The sequence below is a fragment of the Pezoporus occidentalis genome, unplaced genomic scaffold, assembly GCF_034315485.1.
Source record: "Pezoporus occidentalis ecotype Australia unplaced genomic scaffold, CSIRO_AGI_Poc_V1 ctg230, whole genome shotgun sequence".
Taxonomy (NCBI): domain Eukaryota; kingdom Metazoa; phylum Chordata; class Aves; order Psittaciformes; family Psittacidae; genus Pezoporus; species Pezoporus occidentalis.
Genome location: NW_026914181.1, coordinates 301,950 through 329,875, shown reverse-complemented (window position 1 = coordinate 329,875; position 27,926 = coordinate 301,950). Strand labels below are relative to the sequence as shown.

Below are 27,926 nucleotides of genomic sequence, written 5' to 3'. Positions count from 1 at the left end.
GCAGTTTTGCAGGGACTCATTTTTAAACGAGCCGCCCTCAGCCCGGCGGCCGGGTCAGATATTGGCCCGTCCCCGTCGCAAGCACTCACGTACCTGCCTCCACAGCGTCCGAGACCCCCAGCACCAGCGGCCCGCCCTCGGCAGCGTCAAGGGGAACGGCGCGCGGAGAGCCATCGCTGCCACCGCTGTCTGGGACCGGCCGCCCCTTACTCTTCCTTCTGGAAGACGCGGCCATGCTGCCCCGCCAGCTGTCGCAGAGCGCTTCCGGGAGCAGAGGCCGGCACCGCCCATGGGGTGGCCTCGTCTCGTCCGGCTCAGCCCCACGCAGCGCCATGGTGAGGCCGTGGCGGGCGCTGCACCGTGCGCGGGGCTGGGCGGCTCTGGCGGGGCTGCAGGCGCGGCCGGATAAGTTCGGGGGGGTGAGCGTGAACTTGGCGGAGTTGAGTCAGCCTCTCTGTTTGGAGCGGGCCATCTTCGGGCGATGGCTGCGCGGCAAGTGCCGGGCGGGGGCCCCGGGGAGGCAGGGCGGGGAGGGGGGCAGCGAGTCTTCCCATGAGCCGTGAGCTCACCTTCACGCACGCATAGCCGTGGTCGTGTGGTGAGGGGTGTCGGCAGAGGCAGCTGAAGGGAGGAAAGATGCGGTTTCCTGTGCCTTAAGGCATATCCTAACGTAAATCCCCCTATTTTATGTGTTGACACCAAAATTTACTGCTTAAAATGCCAAGCTGGCAGCCTCTCCACCTGTCGCCGCTGGCACATTTCTCACACCTATGGTAGTTTGACCAGCGGTAAATGAGGTGAAAAATACAGACTTTGACGCATTAATCCAATTCGTTGTGTGCGGTGAGGTTTACGACCAGAAGGAGCAACTGCGAGGGGCGTCTCAGAGGCGGCGGTGGCTTTCAGCCTCCGCTGCTCACTTTCTCTTGCAGGTGCTGTGGCCCAGTGGCGGGAGGAAGGCTGCACTGCTGTCTGGCTCCATGTTCCCATTTTCCAGAGTGGGTTTGCGGCAGCAGCCGCTTCACAAGGCTTTACTTTCCACCACGCTGAGCAGGGCTCATCCACCTTGACCCTATGGCTGGGAGAAGGGCCCAGCAGGCTGCCGGGGTACGCCACCCACCAGCTGGGAGTTGCAGGTTAGTGACTAAAGTGGTTGTGCCCACAAACAGCTTTATGAACAAACCTCTGGGAACAGGTTCAGTAGGAAACCATCTGCACAACAAGCACATGGAAAACAACTGCCTACTGCTCGGGTAACTTTACAAACTGAAGTGTGTCATTCAGAATCATAGAATGGCTTGAGTTGGAAGGGGCCTTCAAAATCATCTTGTTCCAACTCCCTTGCCACAGGGAGGGACACCTTCCATAAGACCAGGCTGCTCAAAGCCCCATCCAGGCTGGCCTTTAACACTGCCAAAAATGTGCCTGTATGACAGGGCATATTGCTAAAAACAGGCTGCTAAAGTGAGAGGTGTCTCAAGAGAATTCCAGTTTGAGAAAATTATATATAAATAGCTCAGGGAGAAGAAAATGTGTTGCTGATGCTTTCAATTTTCATTCAGAAATATTGTTTTTAAACACCATTTTGAGAAGCATATCGTGGTTTTCACCTAGCAGATGAGAGGGGTAGGATTTCAAGGTTCAAACAGGTTTTTAAAAGCAAAAATGTAACTACAAACTTATCAGAAAAAAATTGCTTCTCTGCTCCCTCTCCTTTCTATAGATGCTTAATACGTGCATCTGCCTAAACTATGCTCAAGTTAAGGTCTGTAAATAGGGCAAAATTGACCCAATAGTGGTTCTTCAGGGGCTGGCACAACCACTGGCCTAAATTACAATGGCCTAAAAGCTGATCTAAGCTGGACCTAGAAGTCCACAACCCAAATAAGTATATTTCACAAACAAACGTCTGAATACCATGCTGTTACCCATCTGGCCCTCCCACAACCACACCACAGTTGAAAAGGATTTGCTCAAAAAACTGATATGATTCCCAAGGAACTAAATAAGATGGTTTCCCCACCAACACCTTTTTTTTTTTTTAATACATCACAGTAAAAGGAACTGATGATGAGCCAAAAATACAATCAACTTGAACTGTGCTTCACCAAATTTGAATGGTTTTGTCCTCCTTCCCAGCAGGCTTCCACAGAAATATTACTACCAGTTCTATCATTTAGTAATGTCCTGTAAACTGGAGGTTGGTTTGGGCCCCTCATGTACAGGTGAAGAGTGGATACAGCAGAGGGACAGCAAACCTCTCCCATTACAACCTTGACTCATTTATCCTTGGCTTGCAGGGACGCTGTGGGATGTTAATTCCTCACCAAGTGCTGTTAAGACCCATAAACAGCAATTTGAAAAATCTAGTTAGGAAGGACTTGCAAAAGCTGGATTATTCTACGTAGCAGTAGGTCAGGTGAAAGTAAAGTTTGGAAAAACAAAGCTTTCAATTACAAAACAGCTCTACTACTAGAGGTATTGTGATTTTTCAATTACCGCCAGCAGAGGTCAGGGTAGAAGCCGAAGACAGGCCTGGATTTTTTCAGTTAACATGTTAGAGCATGTTTTCCTGAGGTATGAAAACCTCACCATTAAAATATGCATCATTAAATGCCAGTAAGATAATGCATTCTAGCAAAAGCACCGTGTTACTCCTTATGGTTGTAACTTGCATGTTCAGGGAGACAAGACTTAACTGAAAGGGGATTTTTCTGACAGTTTGCATAACTGAAAGAATTAGAGGAAAATCGTGTAATAGATGGTTCTGACCCTGATAGTTGTCAGGAAAGACTTAATATAAGAAAAATCGTAAGTTTGAGAAACTCTAAACATTTGAAAACATGAAAAATGCCCTTTCAGAGCATAATTTGCTGTTGTATGTTGAAATATTTTGCACATAGAAACATCTGCAAGTAGGAAAAACTTTGAGGGAACAAAAAGTTGCATAAATGCAGGTATATGGATTTCATAATTTATTGCCCAGATTTAAGATTTGCACAATGTATAGTGTATGTATTCTTTGCAATCACTTTCCAGACCTGTAGGTTCTTATTCGTTATTGGGAGTTTCTTTAAAAGAGTTAAAGACTTAAGGAAGACATTTAGGCAGGTAAAAAAAAACAGATTTCTGTGTGTGAAGTAACAACTGCAGTATTTTGGGGTTTCTTCTGTTCCACTCACTCTTGGTGGTTCTGGAACACATCCCAGGGATACACTAAGCAGCGTGGATAACACCTGGCATACTGTTATTAAATTATCATTCAGGAGTGAGAGCCTTTTGTAGTGGAAGTTCTACTTTTAATTTATTTTATTGAAACATTTAAAGTAAATAATTTTTTAACAAAATTAAATTACTTAAATATGTGTATTTAGTGTGTGTGTGTGCCAAACCCTAGGCTTTTTTATTTGCTGAACAAAAAATGGGATTTTAGAAAGCCTATGCAGCAAATTTGCTGATGAGAAGCTTCATCTCAAAGCTGTGGCAGATCAATTAAATACAGCACTTAGTCCCTTGCTCATCCTGGAAGTAAAAGGCAGGGATGTTGAGTGTGGTTTGCCAACCTACGGGATGCCAGCCCAGGCAGCAGACAACAGGTAGCAAGTCCATGTTGCCAAGTAGACCAGCAGCTGGTTTTCATCCTGTCTGGAGTTTCCCACATGGTAAATGCTGTGCCGCCAGGGCTAGTGCCTCAGCATAGTCTAGCCAAGTGATGACAAAGGTGTGAATAAGCAAGGTCAGGTCATATTTTGCCAGACTAGATCAGAGTCACCAAGCAGTAAGCAGCAAACGTTACTCATGGGGCTCAGCCGTTATTGTTTAGAAGTAGTGGAATATGTGATGCGTCTTCCAGCTAACTCTAACTTACTGTGTCCACTTGTAGGCGTCAGGATTTTCCAGATATGTAAAGGTACAGAAAAGCTTCCTGTGTATGAAATGATTAAGTTTTTGAAAAACATTTCCAAAATTCTCCACCTCCTAGTAGGAGCTGGTCTGCCATCCAGAAAGTTATGTGTTTATAATAATATACTTTATTTAAGTTTAATTAAGTTAATATACTGCGTAACAATGGCATAGGAAGACAAGTTGAGGAAGGAAAGTAAAAGGAGAGGAAGAAAAATAAAAGTCACTCTCTTCTCCCTTGCATGTAATATGAGCCTTAGGATGTGGCTGTTACTTTCAGTGCTACCTACTTTAGTTGTTGAAACAAAGTATCCACACACACAGTCACGTGATAGCCTTGGACAGTCCTGTTACTTAAGAAAGGGTGTAAAATACGCAGCTGCATGAATGTCAGACTGTACAGGAAGCTGGAGTTAGGTTATGATGGTCCAAGGAATCAAAAGTGATTTAAAAGCAGTTCCCAAGTTGTTTTACAAAGTAATACCTATCCCTGTCTGCTGCCATTTACAATGCAAGCAGTCATGTGTGTGCTCATTACTTCGATGACAAATGCTTTTCAATGCCGAGCATCTTTTCATACAAGCTGACATTGGTGACAAATAGAACAGGTAGAATGAAGGTATTTTTTCCCCTCCAGTACACACTTTCTAGAGTTGTCTAAAGGATTTTTTTTTTAAATAATTTTCTTACCTATTTCCCAAAATAGAACATTCAAAACAAAGCAGTGTTATAATAGTAATTACTTGGTGAGGTCACAAGCATAAACCTTTCCAGAAAGTCCTCCTGCTGTTGGATGATTTAAAGCTTCAGATAGCACATTTGTAGCAAGAAGGGGAGCTTTTAGAGCTGCAGTCCAGAGCCTGTAGTGGATGTCTGATCTCGTTGATTCTACCTAAGATTCTAACTTTGATTCAGCTGAGGGACTCCTGAGAAAAATGAGACAAGACAGCCAATCCTAGTGTATTTCATTTCTTCTTGCTTTGGATTGAGGTATCGTCTAGTAGAGACTTTTGTCATCTCATGGAGAATTTCACTGCCAAAAATTACATTAACAGGCATTGATTTCTGTGGAACAGCGGAAACAAAAAGTTGTTTTGTTTGATTCAAAGTGTAGTTTCCTGTCTTCAGCAGTCCTCCTTGGTCTCAGCAAACCATTTAGTTGAAGAACAGCTTTTCTAGAATATAATCCTTGTAATTGCAGCATGCATCAAAGTCACCCCTGCTTTTAATCAGTACAGTTCTTGAACCTGGACACTGCTAAACATTTATGGAGGAATGAAATCATAAAGTCATAAGCCATGGGGAGGCAGATGCATGACTACCCTCTTAAAGCACATCCTCTGACATATCTTGAAGGAAGATTGGTATTTCATCTTTTAAATAATCCTCCTCCACAGAAGCCTGCTATGTATTATTAAAAAACAGAGGATGTTTCGAGCTGGACACTCATCCCTTGATAATTCCCTTCTGTGGAAATACTTCCCATAGCATTTTAAATGCATACATCATCACAGATGTGACCATGTACTCTTGCTCCTGCTGTAAAATAACAAGCATTTTTTTTTTATTGTTAATTACTAATTTGAACCCCATGCATGACTGATGTGGAAGAGAGCCTGGGAAACTACCACAGTGCTCATTCTACTCAACAAATCTGAGAAAAATATGTGTTTTAAAGGGAAGGAATTTTTAAAGTATGACCAAAGAGTGTGACAGGATGACCAAACATGAAAGCACCCGGGTCTGAAAAATGAGAACTTGTAATCTGCTGGAGAAAGTCATGGGCTGAGCATGAGGACACAAGGAAAAGCTGAACTTTTCAGTCATACATCCTGATTCGGTTTGTTGGGGCTTTTTTAGTTGTTTTTTTTTTTTTTTATCAAGTGGAAGTGTCACTTTCACACTTGGAAACAATGCTTTTTGATTAACAAGTTGACTCAGATTACTACGCAGTTACTATCATGAGTTGTTAGCTGGGCAGTACAGTATGAGTACATAGATAGTTAACCAGTTAGAATGTTACCAGTACCGTCAGCCCACCAAGTACTAAAGCTTGTGTGTTATTAATGAGAAAACCCTCAAATCTTCACTACAGCAGGCAGGAGTTTTGTCATGAATTTCACTGGAGAACAGTTCATGCCCATCATGGTCGCCCAGCCGGAGTCACTGGAACAATTTCTGTTATTTGAGCAATCCTGCAGGCACAGCTCTGCTGAAGCAGGCAGCTTTGCTAGGTTATTTTGATGGTGTCTTGATCTCGCCTTCTTTCATTCTGATAATATTAGCACAAGCAAACTGTTCTTTTAATTTCCTGTCTAATCTGGAACTTAAATGTGGGAAGTCTTTATCTTGCTGCTACTAACTTTGTTTTTTTTTCTACAGGGTACTTAACCTTTTTTTGTATTTTACTGTGTATCAGTTTTCCACTGACAAACCACTTTCTGCTATTCATCTATAAAAATCTTGCTAACGGTACAAGCAAGGGGGTTGTCATGCTTTATCAAAACATGTTTAATTAGGGTGGTTAAGATTGAACATAGTTACCTTAACACCACATTTTTTCCAATATTATCTCTCTACTAGGTGCTGTCCTACATGAAAGCACTGGAAAGGTGTTGGTTGTACAAGACAGAAATAAGGTAAGTTTGTTACAGGATTATAAAATAGAGAAGTTCATTTAGAGAAGCCAGTTCTGTAGTATAAAACAAAAATATTTTTATTCCAGTGCAAAATTGTGAGAGTTAGAAATTACTTTGACTAATGTCTTGGAACACATCTATCAACAGATTGTTGTATTGCATTTGAAGGAAAAAAATAAAAATCAGACTTTGAAAACCAGTGGCTTTGTTGTTAATTATAGCTGGTGATTGAATTAACAGAACAAAGTATCCTCTCTGCTTTTTGTTTTCTCCTGTAACTGACCCATGAGTCCCTGATACTGTGCAGCCCTCTGGAAAACCCTATGGCTCGAAGCACACTTCGGGAAAAGGGTTCAGATTCTGTTTGGTTTTGAAAATTCCAGACATATCTATGGCTTTAAATATGCAATAACATGGTTGGCCATGGCTTGGAGACTACCTCAGTACTGCAGGTGTAAAGATGATCAATTTCTCACAACTGGAAGTGCTTGACCTCACAGCTGAGAATGTCAAACCAGAGTATACTAGTGTGGTGAGGGTGGGTTGTGTGATGTGGCCTGAGGTAGCCCAGTATCCATCGCTGGTAATGTCTCCAGCTTCTATCAGGCTAACCTGGGTTTAATATGGCACCATTTCTTCTCAGGACACAAAATGTGACTTCAGTTAACTGGCAATTACAACACAGTTAATGAACTTTAATAAAAAAGTGCTTTAATCACTTGTTTCAGTCATACAACATGGTGAAATTGCACATTCAGAAGGAAAGAGTAGTTTCTTAAGCCCAGATGGCTTAAAGTTTAACTTCTTCATACTGATTTTGTTAAAGCTCACCCATAACCATTTTAAGTGCAGGTACTTCTATTCCGTTTTGCAGGAAGGCATTGAATGCTCCATTCAGGTTCGAGGTCTGATTCCGTACTTGCCAGCATTACCTCCATAGGCTCTGGCCCCAGAACACAGGAGGACAAGTCTGGCACTGCCCTTTCCCTCGCTCATTCTGGAAAGTGGGATGGGTATGTTCCAGGTCAGCTATTCCAGCCTACCTTTCTGGAAGAAAGCTGACACTACAGTGAGGGAAATAGGTGAAAGGAAAAAAAGTGATTGTTTCCAACTCTGCTCTTTACAGCTCTACTTAGTGACTAGATAAAATTGAGTATAAAACCTGGAGTCTCTGAATGCCCATACATTGCCTGTGCTGTGAGCAAATATAATACCTCGATGCAAGCAAATTGGCTCAGATGGTTGTTTCTCACTGTCTGTTCCAACACTCTTTTCCATTCTCCCCTGCAAAATGAACAATTCCCCTGAAATGGTGACTTCTAGTACAAATGATGTTCTAAAAGCTTTGAAAAAAAATAAAATTGGACAGCTAGTAGAATTCTAAGAGCTGTTTGGGTTTAATCATGAAAGGACAATTCCACAGCACACAAAGATTTCCAGGAACTGAAAGCAAAGCTGAAAGCCAGTAGACAACTATATGTGTTTTCCAGCTGCACTATTTTTAACCCTTTGCTTTAAATTCCTATCCAAGCCTGCTAAAAGTGCACAGAAAAAAAACCTAAAAATCAACCAACCTTTTTCCAATGTAGTCGGGGTTTCAAATCACTGGAAAACAACAACTTCCCTCTCCATGCTGCACGTACAAGAAAAGACGCCTTTTTTTTTTTTTTGGCCAGTGTAGCTTTTTACTGTGTTTATTTCTAGTTGAAGGTTACCTTCTTCCTACATAAACTTTTAAAAAGGAAAGAAATAAAAAGAATAGTATATGGATGGAAAGGTAGAGCCTAGAAATCTTAGTGCAATTGCAGGAGGTGTAGGAACTGGGACTCCTTGACCACTATCAGTAACAGCACCAAGTCTACACTTCACATTCTGTTTTAGGTACTGAACTTTATTGCAACTGAATAAATGCTTCTACATATAAGTCACACACAAAGCATCAGTTTCTATATTCCATGAAAACAAATGACAAAGTTACGCTACATGGTTATTACAGACACACAAAGGCATGTCAAAGCCAGTGCAATATAAAACAGTACTACAATCATAATACCTTTTTGTAAGATTAAATATATATACATTTTTTAAAAGCCAAAACCATGGAAGTGGAATACATTAGTGATTAAATACAAGATTATATAATCTATAGCAGCTTTTTTTTTTTTTAAATACCTAACTACTCTAGTTATCTAGCAGCAATGTTGTCTAATGACTGTTAGACAGTTTTTATTTTCAATCAGTAGATGTTTAGTTCCAATATTTCATACAGACTGTAGGTATCGCTGGTCATCACATTAGCATGAACAAAGAAGTTCCTATGTAAAGCTGTACTGATGTTTGTAATTACAATACTGCAACTTCAGAAAGTCATGTGTTAATTGTCTCCTTCATATTAGGGAGTACAACACAGGCTTCAGTAATACTTTTTTTCCTCCAATACAGACTACAGATGCGTGGAAATTTCCAGGAGGTCTGTCTAATCCAGGCGAAGACATTGGTAAGTCCTAGGATAACAGGTCATGTGTTAACAGAATTGTGGAGACATGAACAGGACTGAAATACATTGTGACCCACATCACTCCTTTGGCAAATCACTGCTTTGAGTTGGTGAACAGATGAAGTGGTCCTGTGACCTCAATGGTAATGGGGTAACGTTATGTGCAGGGCAGAGAAGTTTTACATTTGTAACATCTACCCTTTTCCATGCCTTCTTCTCTTAATTAAGTGCTTGAAGCCAGCTTATTTTTGGTAGGCTGTTTAACATGCTGTAATGCGAGCCAAAAGTGCAGAGGATTAAGGTAATCAGGATGTAACCCAAATAAAACTGAACCAGCGATCTCTCGGCTCCCACTGGAATCCAGGGCAGTGAGCTCAATGAGGGAATGACCAAAAATTTCCAACTTTTTTTTTTTTTTTATGTGCAAAAGAGAAATAAACACACTTCCTTCCTTCCAGCCTTGTTCATTTGGTTTGTTTAGACTGTGAGCTCTTTGACACAGGACCAGAGCCAAATGCAGCACCTTGGTGTTGTGGGCACCTACTTTCAACCAGAGACATAGGGTGCTTCTGTGTTAAAAACAAGGCTTCTTTGAGGAAACCTGTAATTTCTTACCAGTGTGGCACAGGTCAGTTCAAAGGTGAATGAACAAGGGTGTTTATGAAGAGACAGAAAATTGTGCTTTTTCTCCTTGATTCTCACCCCTTAAAATTACGATCCACAGACTAGTTCATTCCTAACTTACACTGCAGTTACTAGGTAGCTCCTGTTTTCTAAAGTTATTTTTGCTGACATTCATTTAGCCCCACAGCAGGATTCAGATAGAAATTTATTCTTCCAGCAACTCAAAAATGTTGCCCAGAACAGTATAGCAGCTCTAGCAAATTAGGTATCAAGCCCAGGTTTCTACCATTTTATACCTTAGAAATACCTACTGTTTTTCAGACTTCCTACAACAACAGGTGGAACAGTATTCCAGCTCATTATTTCAATACATGGAGAAAGTTTCTAGTTAGCAGGGTATGGCTGAGCTGTAATTTTCATAAGTCATGAGTTATGTTTTAAGTCTTTTTGTCAAACAGGACAACAGAAATCAGAATTATTTTCTTGACAATGCAAATACACATACCATAGTGCAATGGATTCATGTTTTCATAAGAATTTGTTGTCTGGCCAGACTCCTTTTCACTTCTAGTGACAGAGCTTGGCTCTAGGCCAGGAGATAGGGATTTTTGTACTGAGGGAAGAGAAAACTGCCAGCATTGTCAAGAGCTCGCCCCAAGGAGCACTGCTGCTGAGTAAGGCAGTGGCCACCCCTCAAGTAGCAGGTGAGGTGATGGCTGGAGGCTGGATACAGTCATTGAGAAAGGCCTGGGAGGAAACAAACCTCTTACAGCTGCCCTCCTACCACTACTAAACTATACCATAGTACAAGTTATGATTCACTACATCACATGTTAATACTACAAGAAGATATAAATTAGTGAAGCATAAAAATACAATAGAACTTAATTTTCCCCTTTTTATCCTTACATCAAACCTTATAAACTCACAGTCATTCAAGGGACCAAGTTTCAAATTATAACTGCAAATGGCAGTTAAAATGCTTGAAGATCTGTGTTTATATGAAGTGACAAAATACATGGCTGCCTACTTTATGAGTACTACTCATGCAACTAACCTGAATAGTTTCTTAATGCGGATTAAGGAAAGTGCATGCATCTTTGTATTTGAATATTTCTGAAACTCAAGCCCTAATTTCTTCTAGCTTAACTGTCATTATATATATTTTTATATTTTATAGATATACACACACATTTAAATAAAAGGGAAACAGAAAACACACTATTTAAAAGCAAAGCTCAGAGCTTAAGTGAAATCTCTAATTATTTCATTTATCTTAACCACAGCCTGCCTCAGCATTCCTCACAATCTCAGCTGTTTACCTTCTTCGACCACTCCTGTGTAATACAGCCCCTTGACTAATAATAAAACCACTTGCCACAGGCAGTTTGCTTTGCAACCTACTCTTTCAAACCAAAGGGTTGCAGCCTCTCCAAGGGTCAGTCATGGTGAATGAGTGTCTTTCCCCATATGCAGGTGCCTTTTAACTAATTAACACTGTAACGAAGTCACAAACATAAGTGTTAGGAGACATTGCATATTAATGGACTTCCAGTCCCACAAAGACCTCTATACACCTGGTGTATGCAGCTCCTTCTACCACAAGGTGAAAGTTGAGCTGAGGCAGAAGGATGTGCAGGTCTGGGGCCATTCACATACAGCTGACTGGCCTCTGCTGGATAAATGGGTTCATATGTTGCTAGCCAATGTATGTCCACATTATTTCCAATATTTGAAACTACCCCTTAAAATGCTTGCCTGCTCTGTTCACCTCTTGACGTCACTACATGAGCTTCCATAGGAAGGCGAATACAAGTTCTCTTAAAACTTATTTTGTGTTTGAAGTAAGCCAGCACACTCATTCCATGCTGAAATGAACTAACAGAAGCAGGGAACATCACAGAACAGCTACATGCATTCACCACTCAAACAAGACACAAGAAGAAGTTTACATAGAATCAGAAAAAGCTAATATTTTACCTACCAGTATTTTACCTACCCCAGCGAGTAGGATTTGACTTGACCACAATGGAACTGCAGACTTTAGGAAAATAAGTGGAATAGAAAACGTCTTATTTGGGCTTCTTAATTTAAGTTTTTCTTACCTTTTAAGCCCCTGAAGTTAGGGTTCCTTTGATAAGGAAGAAAACTGACACCTGCATCACTTCAGTTGATGTGCACAACACATACACCTGCAGCACAGATTCCTGCAAGCACTGGCTGTGTGCTATACTGGTATTACGGCATATCTGAAATGTCACTGCACACTTGAAGTTACATCTTGAAACAGACCTAGCACCAACTTTCACCTTCTTAAAGCCATAGTTTTACCCATTTTGTTACACCTTGTGGCAAAGTACAATGGAGTGGATTTGATCAGGTGGTCTCCTCAAGGTACAGGTGTTCAGCTGCACCTGGTCTGAACCTGAAACTGGACAGAGGCAAGGAGGCAGAGAGGACCAAGATTCAAAAGGCTGAAAGGAGGGTGCAATGCTGCCCTGGATTAAGAGACAATAGAGCCAGCAACCATGAGAATGTCAGTTTCAAAACCACACCCTCTGCAGAATTACCAAAGTTTCTTACTTTCATAATTTTCTGGGATACAAACAAGAAAAGTGTGTAGCAACTAGTTTTGTTCGGTGACCAAAAAATTAGCTTATCCTTGTGTTGAAACAAATAGGCTGACATTCCAAACAGCTTACGAAGCAGAAAAGAGAACACTTTGAGTTACAGATTTTCCACACTGAGGAGGATTTAAGAGTGTTGAGCTATTCTCATATGTACTGTAAGGTTTGCTCTTTTCACCTAGGAGACACAGCAGTTCGAGAGGTGTTTGAGGAGACTGGCATCAAGTCAGAGTTCAAGTCCATCCTAAGCATACGGCAGCAACATGAATACCCTGGAGCCTTCGGAAAGTCGGATATGTACATCATCTGTCGCCTGGAGCCCTCCTCTTTCAATATTAGCTTCTGCCAGCAGGAGTGCATGAGGTGTGAGTGGATGGACCTTGGTGAGCTTGCTCAGACAAAACTCGCTACTCCCATCACCAGCAATATAGCTAAACTCTTACTGTACGGATACCGGGAGGGCTTTGACAAGATCGATATCACCATGAGAGAGTTTCCTGCTGTCTCTACAGGCCTCTTCTACAAACTGTACCACAGGGAGCTGCCTGAGTCCTATAGAAGCATAATGTGATAGCAATACATTTCACATTTCATTACAGTAATAATTTAGGAGTACTATTATTATTGCAGTGTTACAGAGATCATATCAAAATTATCCATGGATTTCTTTTTAGGTAATTATTAGAAAGTAATTGTTTATTCTCTATCAAGTTATAGAAATATAAATTATTTTTAAAGGTAAATATTGCTGTAAGTGTGCATCAGATTTGTTTTCCTTTACTCTGTAAAGTAAGCATAAGGCAAATAAAACAGCCCTACATAGATAATCTAGCACAAAACAGAAGTATTATTGATCCTGAAAATGTATCTTCCAAGTAACTCTACCTCCGCACACACTGGCACAAATGGTTTAAAGAGCAATGTAAGACAGGAGGAAACATGGTTTAATCTGGTACTTGCAAAAGTAGTGAATTTCAGCAAATAATTGCTTATGGTTTTGCTATTTCAGAGAGGACCAGGAAATTTGACATCTTCCATGTAATGTGTTGTGTGTGCTCAGAATCTGCCATGGAAATCAGCTTTTAGCTGACATAGGAAGGAAAAGAATAGCTTTCTGTCCAGGTCCAGTTTTTGGTCCAGGTTTGTACTGCCCAGTTCTTTTCAGTGCCACGTACCAATCAGAGTATTTCCGGGATCGGTAAGTGTTATAATTATTAGATTCCAGACGCTCAAAAAAGAAACATTCTTCTGTTGCACATTTCTAAAAGGGAAAAAGAAAAGGGTTATTGATATTCTGTCACAAAGCAGTTCTTCAGATTGTTACCAACAACGTGAATTAGCAGTACGTTTGGTTTTAAGAAATTCACATTAAATGTTTCATATTTGAAGAGAGATACAATTACTGTGAAAATACTGTTAAACACACCTGCAAGAAGAGGAGTTTTTAACTGTGGTTTGTTCATTGTCTTTGACACAGACCAAGCATATTCTAGTTTGGTTTCATTACATAACTCTTTGTTCTGATCTGAAATCTAGACAACTCAATGGAGAACCCTGCCCCTTGGCATTTACTGACTTCCAAAGCTCAGTAGTTTTGCCATCTCATCCTAGATTATCATTTAACCAAAAAGACAAGTGGGATGTAATAGAAAAGGCAGCCCTTCCCTTGCCTTCCTCACACCAACCTTATCATCAGTTAGATAAATCCTGTGGTAAGTTGCAGCTTTTACCTAGTCTTTTCTAATTTTGAGGTTTAACTTCCCTAAAGCTAATTCAAGTCTGTATTTACAGCAGTGGGAAACAGGCTGGTGAGCCTATGTCTGTTCAAGGCTTTTCAAAACTCAAAGCTTTAAGAAAAGATCTGATCTGGCACAGGTTTCTTCCACAGAGAGACCAAGCATACTCTACTAGTGTTTAGAAGTACATCTGTGAAGTTACTCTACTTCTGGAAGTAAGTTTTCAAAATACAACTCCACCTACACAGAATTAACATGCCTTCACACATGAAAATAAAAGAGGGTGGCTCTTCAAACAGTGGGTCAAGGCTGAGCTGTGGAGTTACAAGAGGAAGTACAGTTTCCCCAGATCATGTGGATTTAATCACTTTTGGACAAGTTGATGGAAAAGAAATTAACTGAAATTTACTGAACAGATAAAACCACTTCCTGGCTGAGAGGGCCCCAAAGCAGAAACTGGCTGGAGGCTGGGAGGCCAACACAGGGCATGACTAGGTGCATCTTTTCTTACATGCCACATCTGATCACCATCAGAGAGAAGACACTCACTGCATACAAACACTCAAAAGCCCCCCATAAGTCTGCCATTAACAACTGTAGTGTGGTGTACTTTCTGCTGCTCCCTCGGGGTGACCATACTGGGGGTAAAGAGTCTTCATTTTCAAATGATCCTGTTTCTGTTTGCAAGATAACCTGAGACAGGTATTATCTGTTGCAAGACTTTTACACCCAGGTTTTCCTGGATTGTTGTTGCTGCCTGGGGAACTTAAACACAACTGATTGAACTATGGTTACTATTTATAGCTGTTCACAGTCAACTGAAAGCAGGAAAGTTTACTCACTTTCCAAAATCCACCACCAGGAAACCACATGGTTCCTCTGTACTGAAAACATAAGAAGATGTACAAACAGCTCCAAGTAAGATCTCATCCTATAGGAAGAGAAAGACTATCAGTGTTAACTGCAGCTACCCCAAGGCATATTTGCAACAGCAGAACCCCTGTATGTGGACAGTGTTGCTCTTGTAGCAGTCACAGTGGTAAACCTGCCTGCAGAACTGGTGCTTTAAGCAAGAGAAATTATTGTCTCCCATACAAACATGGCAGAAGTTCAACACCACAGGAACTTGCAGGGAACTTGCACACATCCCCCTTCTTTTCAAATACATGGAGCTGGGCACAGAGATCAGATACCTTGCACCTGTGGAAACTACATCTTTACAACCTCCAGCAGGAATTAAATGGCTTTCAGTGCACCTCCGGTGAACTTAAGCAGCCACTATGAAGACACCACATACAGACAGAAGGCAAATTTGCACATCTGTCTCTATGCACTAAATCCACAAAGTAGACACAATGGCAACTCAAAGACGCATCAGACTTATGCATCCTTCCTCATATCTCTGTGGTTTAAAAAGTAAAACAGATTAAATTCTTCAAACAGGTTTTCAGGCAATTTATGAGTGTTATAAAAATAATCAAAGTAGGGTGAAAAAAGAAAATGAGAGAAAGAAAAAAGAAAAATTTATCTTATGATCATAAAAATATTTTGAAAGGTGCCATGCGCTTCGCATACGTGACACCAATGTTTTCCTACAGCACATTGCCAATGTAAATGTTTTGATTAAAAAGTGAATATTTAGGTGACAAGTTGTAGCATTGTCACTTAATGCTCAGACTTCATGAACTATGTATTCTTTAGCATCTGTCCACGGCAACATTTCAGAAGCTGGACTGCTGTCCAGCAGGAGCAGAATGTCCTGCACCCGCCACTGTGAGCCTTGGGCCTGGAAAAGCCCTGGGTATCAGTGGGTTTTAAAATACACTTGGACGCGGAGTGTGGGAGTTTTTAGTGTTAGCAATGGTGGTAGCAGCCATGCTTGTACTAGGGCCTGCTGTGTGCCACCACTTACAGCAGCCAAACTGTAATGAAAACCAAAATCCTCGGGTGAATCACACAGGGCAGATTAACTGACCAAAAGAAGCATCAACTTCCTGCAACAAGGTTCTTCCCCCCTCATTTGCATGGCCAAATGCCACCCACCAATTGATTCTGCAGTGCAAACCGCATCTGCCTCAGTATCACATTGTGCCAATTGACGACGTTTTGGACTCAAATTACAATTAAAATTCCTCAAGATTGTTTACTCTCAAAACTGAAACCAGCGTGTTAACCCGTGACTACCACAGCAGGTAGAGTATGGCCCAAGAAAGGTGGTGATAGTATTTAGCCCTTTCTAACTACGAAAGGGCCAGTAAATGAAAGTTATTCTCACAAATATTCTTGTACCACAATTTTAATCCATAACATCAGGAGAGTAGAATTTCCCTTCATGTCTGGCAACACCTGTCTGGTCATAGCAAAACCACATAAGCATGACAGACAGAGCTAACATGTCATACCCAAAATATCAAATTATTTCTTGTGAAATTTCAAAGTTCAATTCTTCCTTTCATGGGGAATTTTGAGAAATGTCTTCATGAAATTAAACAATCAAACACATTCTGTAATATAACCTGCGGATGAAGCACTCCATAGACAGATAGGAAAAGCCTCACTCTCGCAGGCCCTTGTTCTCATGGGTGACTTCAACCACCCTGACATCTGTTGGAGCGACAGTATGGTCCGGCACAAGCAATCCAGGAGGTTCCTCGATTGTGTAGAAGGCAACTTCCTTCTGCAAGTAATAGAGGAGCCGACAAGGAGAGGTGCCATGCTTGACCTCGTGCTCACCAACAGGGAAGGGCTTGTTGGAAATGTGATGCTCCAGGGCAGCCTTGGATGCAGCGATCATGAGATGGTCAAATTTGAGATCCTCAGGACAGTGAGAAGAGCATGCAGCAAGCTCACTGCCCTGGACTTCAAAAGAGCAGACTTTGGCCTCTTCAGGAACCTGCTTAGTAAGGTTCCATGGCATATAGCCCTAGAGGGCAGAGGGGCCCAAGACTGTTGGCTGATATTCAAGTGTCACCTGCTGCAAGCTCAGGAGTGTTGCATCCCAACCAGAAGGAAGTGCAGCAGGAAGGCCAGGAGACCTGCTTGGATGGGTAAGGAGCTCCTGAGGAAAATTCAATTGAAAAAAGAGGCTTATAATAAGGGGAAGCAAGAACAGGTGGCATGGGAAGAGTACAGGGATGTTGTCCGGGAAGCTAGGGACCAAGTTAGGAAAGCTAAGGCTCAGTTAGAATTAAACTTAGCTAGGGGTATTAAAGATAACAGGAAGGGATTCTACATGTACATAGCAAATAAAAAACAGACTAGGGAGAGCGTAGGCCCCCTCAGGAAGCTCTCAGGAGAACTGGCTACACAGGATTTGGAGAAGGCTGAGGTTCTGAATGACTTCTTTGCCTGGGTCTTCACTGGCAAAGGCTCTGACCAAACCACCCAAGTCTTGGAAGGCAGATGCAGGGACTGTGAGAATGAAGACCTTGGGCCCACTGTAGGAGAGGAACTGGTTCGAGACCATCTTAAAAATCTGAATGTGCACAAGTCCATGCGTCCTGATGAGATCCATCCGCGGGTCCTTAGCAAATGAAGTTGAGAAGCCTCTGGCCATTATATTTGAGAAATCATGGCAGTCAGGTGAAGTTCCTGACGACTGGAAAAAGGGAAATATAACCCCCATTTTCAAGAAGGGGAAAATGGATGACCCGGGGAATTACAGACCAGTCAGTCTCACCTCTGTGCCTGGCAAAATCTTGGAGCAGATTCTCCTGGATGGCATGCTAAGGCACATGAAAATCAAGAAGGTGCTTGGTGACAGCCAGCATGGCTTCACTAAGGGGAAATCCTGCCTGACCAATTTGGTGGCCTTCTATGGTGGGGCTACAGAACCAATGGACAGGGGTAGAGCAGTTGATGTCATCTACCTGGACTTGTGCAAAGCGTTTGACACTGTCCCACACGACATCACAGTATCACAGTATCACAGTATGCTAGAGATTGGAAGGGACCTCAAAAGATCATCTAGTCCAATCCCCCTGCCAGAGCAGGAACACCTAGATAATGTTACACAGGAATGTGTCCAGGCGGGTTTTGAATGTCTCCAGGGAAGGAGACTCCACAACCTCCCTGGGCAGCCTGTTCCAGTGTTCCGTCACCCTCACGGGGAAGAAGTTTCTTCTCAAGTTTAAGTGGAACCTCTTGTGTTCCAGTTTGTACCCATTACCCCTTGTCCTATCATTGTTTGCCACTGAGTAGAGCCTGGCTCCATCCTCGTGACACTCCCCCTTTATATATTTATATACACTAATAAGGTCACCCCTCTGTCTCCTCCAAACTATAGAGACCCAGCTCCCTCAGTCTTTCCTCATAAGGGAGATGCTCCACTCCCTTAATCATCTTTGTTGCCCTGCGCTGGACTCTCTCCAGCAGGTCCCTGTCCTTCTTGAACTGAGGGGCCCAGAACTGGACACAATATTCCAGATGGGGTCTCACCAGGGCAGAGCAGAGGGGAAGGAGGACCTCTCTCGACCTAGTAACCACCCCCCTTCTAATACACCCCAGGATGCCATTGGCCTTCTTGGCCACAAGGGCACAGTGTTGGCTCATGGTCATCCTGTCGTCCACTAGGACCCCCAGGTCCCTCTCCCTTACACTGCTCTCTAACAGGTCGTTTCCCAACCTATACTGGAACCTGGGGTTGTTCCTGCCCAGATGCAGGACTCTACACTTTCCCTTGTTATATTTCATCAAGTTATTCCCTGCTTAACTCTTCAGCCTGTCCAGGTCTCGCTTTAGAGACATCCTTGTCTCTAAATTGGAGAGACATCAATTTGATGGATGGACCACTTGGTGGATAAAGAACTGGCTGGATGGCCGCACACAGTTGTGGTCAATGGCTCAATGTCTGGCTGGAGACCAGTAACGAGTGGCATCCCTCAGGGATCGGTGTTGGGACCGGTCTTGTTTAACATCTTTGTCGCTGACATGGACAGTGGGATTGAGTGCGCCCTCGGCAAGTTTGCCAATGACACCAAGCTGTGTGGTTTGGTTGATACCCTGGAGGGAAGGAATGCCATCCAGAGGGACCTCGACACGCTTGTGAGGTGGGCTGATGCCAACCTCATGAAATTTAACCATACCAAATGCAAGGTCCTACACCTGGGTCGGAGCAATCACAGGCACAGCTACAGGTTGGGCAGAGAAGAGATTCAGAGCAGCCCTGCGGAGAAGGACTTGGGGGTGTTGGTTGATGAGAAAATGAACATGGGCCGGCAGTGTGCGCTTGCAGCCCAGAAAGCCAACCGTATCCTGGGCTGCATCAAAAGGAGCATGACCAGCAGGTGGAAGGAGGTGATCCTGCCCCTCTACTCTGCTCTTGTGAGACCTCACTTGGAGTACTGTGTGCAGTTCTGGTGTCCTCAACATAAAAAGGACATGGAACTGTTGGAACAAGTCCAGAGGAGGGCCACGAGGAGGATCAGGGGACTGGAGCTACTCCCATATGAAGACAGGCTGAGAAAGTTGGGGCTGTTCAGCCTGGAGAAGAGAAGGCTGCGTGGAGACCTCATAGTAGCCTTCCAGTATCTGAAGGGGGCCTATAGGGATGCTGGAGAGGGACTCTTCATTAGAGACTGTAGTGATAGGACAAGGGGCAATGGGTTCAGATTTAAACAGGGGAAGTTGAGGTTGGATATAAGAAGGAAATTCTTTCCTGTTAGGGTGGTGAGGCACTGGAATAGGTTGCCCAGGGAGGTTGAGAATGCTCCATCCCCGGCAGTGTTCAAGGCCAGGTTGGACAAGGCCTTGGGTGATATGATTTAGCGTAAGGTGTCCCTGCCCACGGGAGGGAGATTGGAACTAGATGATCTTAAGGTCCTTTCCAACCCTAACGATTCTATGATTCTGTGATTATATAATATTTTGTTACTATAATTATGTGAAACTGGAAAGTCAAAATGAGCCATATCAGAAGGGAATGTTTCAATTCTTCCATTAAAAATCTGATGGAATAGATACATTTCTGCCCACATATTTGCAGTTAAAACAGCATTTCCTGGGGGAAGGTTTTGACTAGCTGCATTAACCAGCTATTTCCTCCAGTGACCAAACTGATGCAGATAACCTCCCCACCAAAACAACTGGGTCTGTTAGTAAACAGAAAAAAAGAAACTGCTAAATCAAAAGCCATATCATTTCAGCATTTCAGCGGATCAGCGGTCCTAGCAGTGATATGCTGCCTGTGCAATAAATCATTTTACAAAACCCAACTCAGAGCAAGCCATAAGGACAGGTCTCAACAAATGACTAGATGAAAAACAGGACTGAATAATAATTTGCAGAGGGAATTTTGAAAATGTTGATATATTTATAAATGAAGGACACTAAGAAAATTAATCCTCAACACTGAAAAGTAATAAAAAAGAAGAAAAAAAAACAGATGGGAAAAAGGGCAGAATAGTGACAAGGAATCAAAGTTCCACAATGTTTTGAAAGAAATAACTGAAGTTTTCAGCAGATGCGAATTCAAGTGCACTGACGACACCACTTCACCACAAAGATTTCCATCGTATGCTCTTTCAGAGTTCCCACTGAAACACAACACTGCTCAAACTGAAAATGGAATGCTGGCAATTAGCAATAGTTCCATGAATGCGTTTATAGGCACAGAACAATTGAGGCACAATTGGCCACACACTGTTGGGAGTCACAGTACAGAAATCCTGATGGAAAAAACATTGCCTGTGCTGCAGAAAATGATCATGAAATTGCAGAAGTATTATTAGGCTGGCTGAAGAACAGAATCTTTAGAGAGTTTTCACCTATAAAAAGCAAAAATGAAGAGCTGTAGGAAGTAGTACAAGGGCAGCATGTTCTACAAACAGAAACCACCATAAAACAGTAGGCTGGATATCCCAAATATAAACACCCCCTGGTGTTTATAACTTTACAAACTGCGCTAAACACCCTGTTTTGACCATTCACTGTTGCTCAGGGTAAGGAGGGCAATTTGAACGGGAAGCTGAATGCCACCACACCAGCACCACAGGAAATTCCCAATTATCCTTAATTCTAGAATAGCACAGTGAAGGACTCCTCACATTTTCTTCAACTGAGCTGTCACACAATATCGAAGTAAATAATGCTGTAACTTGAAACAGGTTTTTTAACTGTACGCACAGGCATAAACAAAACAGGCCTCCAGGAGACAGGATCCCTGCTCATGTAAAACTGCTCAAGTGTTTTGTTTGCCCTCAGACTGATTTCTCTTCAGCAGAACCATGGGGTTCTGCAAGTCATTCCTGCAGCCCTCAGCATGGGTCCTGCATTAGCTGCAGTTCAGCTGGGTTAGGAATGCACATTATTATGAACCCTGGTTACCAGTGGGGACTTGCACAGGAGCTGAGCAGAGCTGCGCTCAGGATACCAAAGCATTGGGATTATTACAAACTGCTGCTCTAGTAGTTCTAGAAGTTTGTCTGCATTGAAGGTTAGAAATATGAATAAGAGATTTACAGTGTCTATGTCTCATCAGCAAAATGAACCTAACCTGCAACTCTTGGGACTTCCAAATTTATAATCTAGCTCTAGGCAACTGTAATAACTTTCAGAGTCTGCGAAAAATATTGACATTAAAACACAGTTAAAAATTAAGCTGATACCAATAAAATACACAGTTTAAATTAAACTCGTCTCTTTAAAGACTAGTTTATCTACATTTATATATATTTTTTATCATCATTAGCATTTATCATATTAACATCATATTTTATCATAACTTATCATTTTCAATTTTTTTTGCTTCCCAGTTTTGTAGTTTGGAAGTACACATGACAAAAAAAACTTGATTATATAAAAAGAAGAAAATGGGAAAACAATACGCACAGATTACTATCAGAAACATAAACAATCATTTTTTTTTTTTAATGGCTTTACTTTCTACTTTGAAAGGGTGTTTACAACCACTTTATGAGAAACTGAAAGGAAAAAATTCCTCAGGAGTGGAGGGGAGGGACACTTTATTTTTCATTTGTTCTTGTAATTCCCATCTATACGTGATCGCTATGCTTTTTCTCTCCCAGAGAGGCCATTCCAAATGAATTTGCAGCTGCTAAATGAGGGCAGACATTCCCATCTTCTCATAGTTCATAGACCAGCTAATAGACAAAAGTTGCGCAAATAAATCACACACAGAGAAGCTGAGTAAGTCCTGCTGGAGGAGAGGTTACTTAACACAGAGTGAGGAGAGAACCCACCAGTACAGGTAAGACACACCGAGAGATAAACATTAAAACGCTGCTGCTTACCAAGGCCAGCAATCTGCCATCCTCCTTCATAGCCAGAAAACGATTTGCACTTACGCCTTTGATTGACACCACTCCTCGTTCTTCTGCCTGAAGTTGTAGCTTGACTGTGAGCAAAAAAAAAAAAAAAAAAAAAAGACAAAAGTAAAATTTCTCAGCCATTGTTATATTTCAGCATTTGACAGTGAAGCCTATGGCTTCCAACCTGCACGCAAAGAAAGACTGAGCTTCAGCTTGCAGCAAAAGTAGTAAACTTTCTGATTGCATTTTTTATCACAGAAAATGCTTATGACAAAGTAAGTACCTATTGTCAAATTGACAACAATATTCTTCCATCTTCACATCAGAGCAACTGAAGAACCCGTATTACTCCTCCAAGGACCACGTGTGGCACCAGCAACTGCTCACAGAAATGGAGATTTTTCATGGCAATTTTCTTGCAGATATTTCTTAATGTTTACAGAACAGTACCAGACACAGAGTGCACACAGCTTTACAGGGCTAGATCCTCGGTGAGGCTCAAGCCTGGACTGTGACCAAGGCCATTCAGGACCATATCACTCACTAAATGCTCAACAGCAAAGTGCCAATCATACATCCAACAATGGGTCAGAATAAACCAACAGAAACAATTGCAGAAGTCGATGAGAGCAGCAAAGACACAAGAAAATGGTGTTATACAAACACCACTGAAAAACAATAGTGTTAGGAACATGAGAAGTAGGTTTATTTGAATCAATTACTTTCAAAAAAAATGACCAGTCATGGTTTTTTGAAAATCTGTAATATCATCTCACGTAGCTTTCAACTACTGCCTTTGAATTAACACAAAGCCTAAACCTATTTTTCTAGCCACAAATCACATGCAATAGTTCAGATTAACACACAAGTGCTTTCCCTTTGCCTGTGGCTTGTTTCAAGCTACAGATACAAGCCCAAAGTGGCCTCCACCTAAATCCAGAAGAGCTATTTGTTTTTTACCTTCTTTTTTCTTCCCTGATTGCTCACATGGTTGCATTCAAAACAACAAATGAATGAAGCCTTTAAGTGGTTACAACAGTAGAGCTAGGAAGTTGCATCTATACTGCATTTCTGTCTCACCTTAACAGGCATACATGCGATGCTGTACCACAAAGTTCAGGTTTTTCATCCATTAACTAATACTACAGGATGGGGATGGGGAATACTACAATATAAAGACTACACCAAATGCCATAGAAAAATCCACCAGATACCTCTGCTCTCTACATGACTTAGCTGTTTGTGGCTCAAAAGAAATCTAAACACTGCGGTAGAACTGCTATTTTTCTGGAGAAGCAGAGAAGGAAAAGTAACCAAAGTATGTGTTGTCCTAAACCTCACAGAAGATCTTGTTTTACTCCAATGGAATTTAGAATATCTCCCTCTGAAAACCTATCTTTGATTATATAAAATGTGACTTTTGAAGGCCATTACAGCAGCTCATATGAGCTCTTTGGACTGCCTGAAGCTTCCTCCTCCATCACAGAAAATACAGGCCCATTCCCTGCAGCTCCATCCCCCTGAGCCCACTTGCACAAGCAGTACAATTCAACCCGATATCAAGCACAACCATTTCAGTAACAGCAGAACACAAGAAATTTTATTCCCCAAAGCCTTCGGTTTTCCTCTAATGTGGGAGGCCTCCAGTGAAATCTGCATCTGCAAAGCTCTCAGTTGGAGCAGGGAGAAGCAACCCACATGAGTATTCTTTTTTTGTGCAACACCGTGATTCATGTACAGAGTTCTATTAAACAGGAATTTTTAAGAGCAACTCTACAGCTGTAACAGGAAGCAAGATCATTGCAACACAGGCATCAAAAATGTAGAGCAGTTGAGAAACAGCGTCTCACCTCCTTAGAATGTATACAGACATAAAAGACTTTTGCCGAAGAACTGCATGAGCTAAGGAATGAACATGCAAGATGTCGCAACCTGGTACTGGCTGTGTGGTCATCAGGTGTCCAAACGAAGGACACAACTCATCTGGTGCGAGACTACTGGTGTTTCCAAAAAACAGCCAGACTGAACTTCTCCTTCCTTCAGCTTGCATCCCAGAAATTATCTTGAGAATTAGTTCAAAACATTTTCTATTTGAACACACTTTACAGAGATCTGACCATTGTGAAAGCCCAGCTAGAGGAACCGACAGCTGTCCTGCACTCAAAAGGATTTGGCCATTGACTGGCATCAGTCTGTGTTTGTCCATTTCTTTGTTTGAAGGGTTCACAAGAAACAGCAAGACTGGTATCACTCCTTGGTGGGGAAGGACTGATGGGCAATACTCAGACATGGGCTTTACTAGCCACCTGCTTCTGTGAAGTATATAGGTTTTTTCTGTTTAATGATGCAGTCTTTAAAAACCTGACCTTTTAAGCCACCACAATAAACACCTGAAGCGACCATAAATCATGGAGCAGGAGCATCTCTTGAGATTCAGAGGAAGTTTGCTGTGTATTTGTCTTTTTGTTGTGGGGAAGAATAGACTTTTGCAATACAAATGAAAGCTTTCTTAATTTACTTTCGTTGCTCCTAAAGACAGGACTGAAGAAACTCCAACAATAAGAATACGAGGAACATTAAACCCTCAGAATAATTGTTGCAAGCCCTCTTTTAAGCATTATTTCATCTGATTTTTCCCTAGATACAGACATCAGTAAGAGCTGCTCATAAATCCACTAATTAGTATACACAACTGAAGCCATACTAATAGAAATGCTGCACTTTAAAGAAGATAAAATGTTTTCTTACGAATTATGTGTCTGTTGGCATTTCAGACAAATAAAAAAAAAAAAAAAGAAAACAACAAAACAACCTCTCATAATTCACTAATAACTCCAGGTTTCCAAGGAACACAGAAACCTCTGTAGTCATAAAAAGTTAGGTGAAATGTTTAACTTCACCCCAGAACCATGTACACAAAATACAGCCCTCCCAATTTATTAATCCAAAATCAGACTTGTGAACAGCTTCAAAAAACTCCAGTGCAACTTCTAACCCTCTGGGGAAGCAGGAATGTGGGGAAGTGCTCTGGGCAATGCCTGGGGGAAAAGGACTTTCAAGGTGTGCCCAAGCATACAGTGTTCACTGCACTCTTAACTAGGAACACCTGCATGAAATAGCAGGAAAGTAATATGAATTACTGCAGTATGGACCTATGAAAGCTTCTTGACTTTCTCCTAACAAAAAAAAAAGCACAACCAACTCCTATGGCATCATACTGGGCCAGTTGTTCAGATTCTGTAAAAATAGACTTTTAGTAAATGCTTTTAAAGCCTGTAAAAATATTTGTGTAGTTTGGAGAAATGCGTGAAAAGTGTTACTCTTTAAAAATAAAAGGGAGAAGACATTTTCCTGCAGTTTCAAGATCACTGCCACACTGAAAGCCCCCAAAGCAAATTCACTGATTTTCTTTTCCTACTCAATAAGCAGAGACAGAATATCTGTGTAAGGTTTTCTGGTTTCAGTGTTACTTTACGGCTTTATTAATGCCATTTGCCACAGCACTATGTTGATGAAGACGCCAAGGTACAACACAGCCTTACTAATCAAACATATTTTTACCACGTAGTCATCACCAGAAGCAACAGTTTTAGGGGTTTTCTCATTGCAACTTGTACAGTCGGCCACAAGAGAAACCTAACACTCGACACTGTAACCATGTCTTTTGCAGCCTTTAGGCGAGCCTTTAGTTCAGACACAGGCCATCATTTCAGATCTACTCATAGTACTTATTTTCAGCATAACTGAACCTCAAAACCAGATCCATGAAAGTAAACTAATTAAGAAGTTTTTAATCCAAAACAGTAGCACAGATTGTTGTGAAACAGGTAATTAACTGAGAGCCAAAAGGTCCCATTTTCCGAGTTATTCTGGCAGCCCTTTGGGAGGACCCCACTCCAGAGCAGCAGTAAATTCACATTCACAGCCTGCCCTTTAACATCTGATGAACACTAAGCGTAAGGCTGTGGTCAATGCCTGCTGGTTTTGCGACAGCAGAGATCTCAGTACACCAAGCATACACTTTGAAGACTGAGGCTAAATCCTCACAAATTAATGAAACAAGAAAACACCCTAGCCCAATTATAACCTACACTACCTTTATGCACTGACAACTAAAAAGGACTCTGTAAATTTTCTACTGCTATTAAGACTCTCTTTTGTATCTCTTCATAATAAGCCAAGGTATGATCACCTTCCCTTTTTCTGCTAAGTAAGAAGAAATGAAGTAGAAGACATAAAAGTTTTTCTTCATGTCAGGGTGGAAACTCTGATGAAGAAGGATAAAGCTGTACATTTGAAAGATACAAAAATGCTTAGAAAACATGAATGGAATAAAGTTAAGACACTGAACTATAATTCAGGAGATGGATTTAAAACATTCCCCTGACATAAACCTCTAACACTGTAAGATAAAATTATTAAAGCATCCTAAATAAAACTCTCATTTGAGCCATTTCCTTGTTCCTGTATTGAGCACAACCACAAACATTCTACTGAACAAATGAATCTGTTAACAGAATGTATTTCATGGACACAACACCATGGTCTATAGTACTGCAGTGAAGGTTTTCCCAGAAGAAAAGATACCAAGCCCAGAAGCAGCCACTGTACAAGCCGTACAGTTAAAGATGAAAAACCAAATGTGGCATCATAACAGGAAAGAGAACAAACGCATAAAGACAAAATTCTCAACCCAAAATTAAAATTAATCAGTATGTATTTATAGCCTGCAGTACAGAAGGCATTAAACAAATTTTTAACCAGAAGGTGACTGTTTCAAAGTTACCTCGCTCAAAAGCAAGAAACACCTATAAATGTTCCCATTATAGGGAAAAGATATACAGGATCTGACAATATACCATGAACAAATCTCTCCTTGCTCACTTTGCCCATGGCATCAGGTGATCCCATCACACTCTTCTCCTTGGAACCATGCTTTCCAACTCTTCTATGCCATAATAAACACAGGAGTAAAGTCCTACTGTCTGTGCCACGGTCCTTCTTAGTGAGCTCACCCACACAACAGAGTACCACTACCCCACAGGGAAGATAGTAGAACTGCAGTTTTCAGCACAGGAAGAGCATGCAAATATACAAAGCAGAGATTTTAATTATGGGCCCAGAGATGGGTTGTTTGGTTTTGTCGGGTTTTTTCCCTCAGTCATTCTGTTACGCAGTTTTCCGAAAGTATTATAAAAGGATTCCCATACGAAAATAAAAAAAAAAAATAAATAAAAAAAAAATCACAAGCTGTCTGTCATCCCTTTGAACTGCAAAATGCTTTCTACAGGCAGATGGGTCCGAATACTGTCTTCAGCTGGTGAAGGTGGTGCATACTATTTCCAGAACATGGGAATTCTGCATTTTACAGCAGCCAAGCTGTGAGCTCCCTGATCCACCAGGATGCATGGCAACCTCTGCATCTCAACCTAACAGTCAAAACAGAGAACATCAATGGCTTGTCAATGCTTTTTCACAGCGAGATCAGTGAACCATAGCTGAGCCAAAATAAATCCTGTGAAAATTTTCACCACATTCATTTTTGACAGGACATGGAGGAGCACCTAGTTGTCTAATATTGTTAAAGCTATCATTAAAGACCGTTTACATATGTCTGTGTATACATATACACA

The 27,926-nt window shown here is 41.6% G+C and overlaps 3 protein-coding genes across 22 annotated transcripts in view; 1 reads left to right on the top strand and 2 right to left on the bottom strand.

The window, feature by feature from the left end:
- The window catches only part of AFG2A (AFG2 AAA ATPase homolog A), a 226,725-nt gene extending 226,188 nt beyond the window's left edge, over positions 1 to 537 (bottom strand). For all 20 annotated transcript variants that reach the window (XR_009965407.1, XM_062621656.1, XM_062621652.1 and 17 more), the window contains exon 1: positions 94 to 537. Coding sequence is in view for 19 of the 20 variants with exons in the window: in XM_062621656.1 (XP_062477640.1) it covers positions 94 to 334 (241 nt within the window). In the remaining variant the exon portion in view is untranslated. The remainder of the gene's footprint in view (positions 1 to 93) is intronic.
- On the top strand, positions 333 to 13,033 carry NUDT6 (nudix hydrolase 6). The gene is made up of 5 exons (XM_062621676.1): positions 333 to 492; positions 849 to 1,136; positions 6,487 to 6,542; positions 8,985 to 9,039; positions 12,473 to 13,033. Exons 1-5 carry the CDS (start codon positions 333 to 335, stop codon positions 12,859 to 12,861), a joined length of 948 nt encoding a protein of 315 aa, XP_062477660.1. The 3' UTR covers positions 12,862 to 13,033.
- Positions 13,034 to 13,182: 149 nt separating this feature from the next.
- FGF2 (fibroblast growth factor 2) overlaps positions 13,183 to 27,926 on the bottom strand; it is a 30,276-nt gene continuing 15,532 nt past the window's right edge. The window contains exons 2-3 of the mRNA XM_062621674.1: positions 22,276 to 22,379; positions 13,183 to 13,551 (exon numbers count right to left, since the gene is read on the bottom strand). Of these exons, the coding sequence (XP_062477658.1) occupies positions 13,366 to 13,551; positions 22,276 to 22,379 (290 nt within the window). The 3' untranslated portion in view covers positions 13,183 to 13,365. The remainder of the gene's footprint in view (positions 13,552 to 22,275; positions 22,380 to 27,926) is intronic.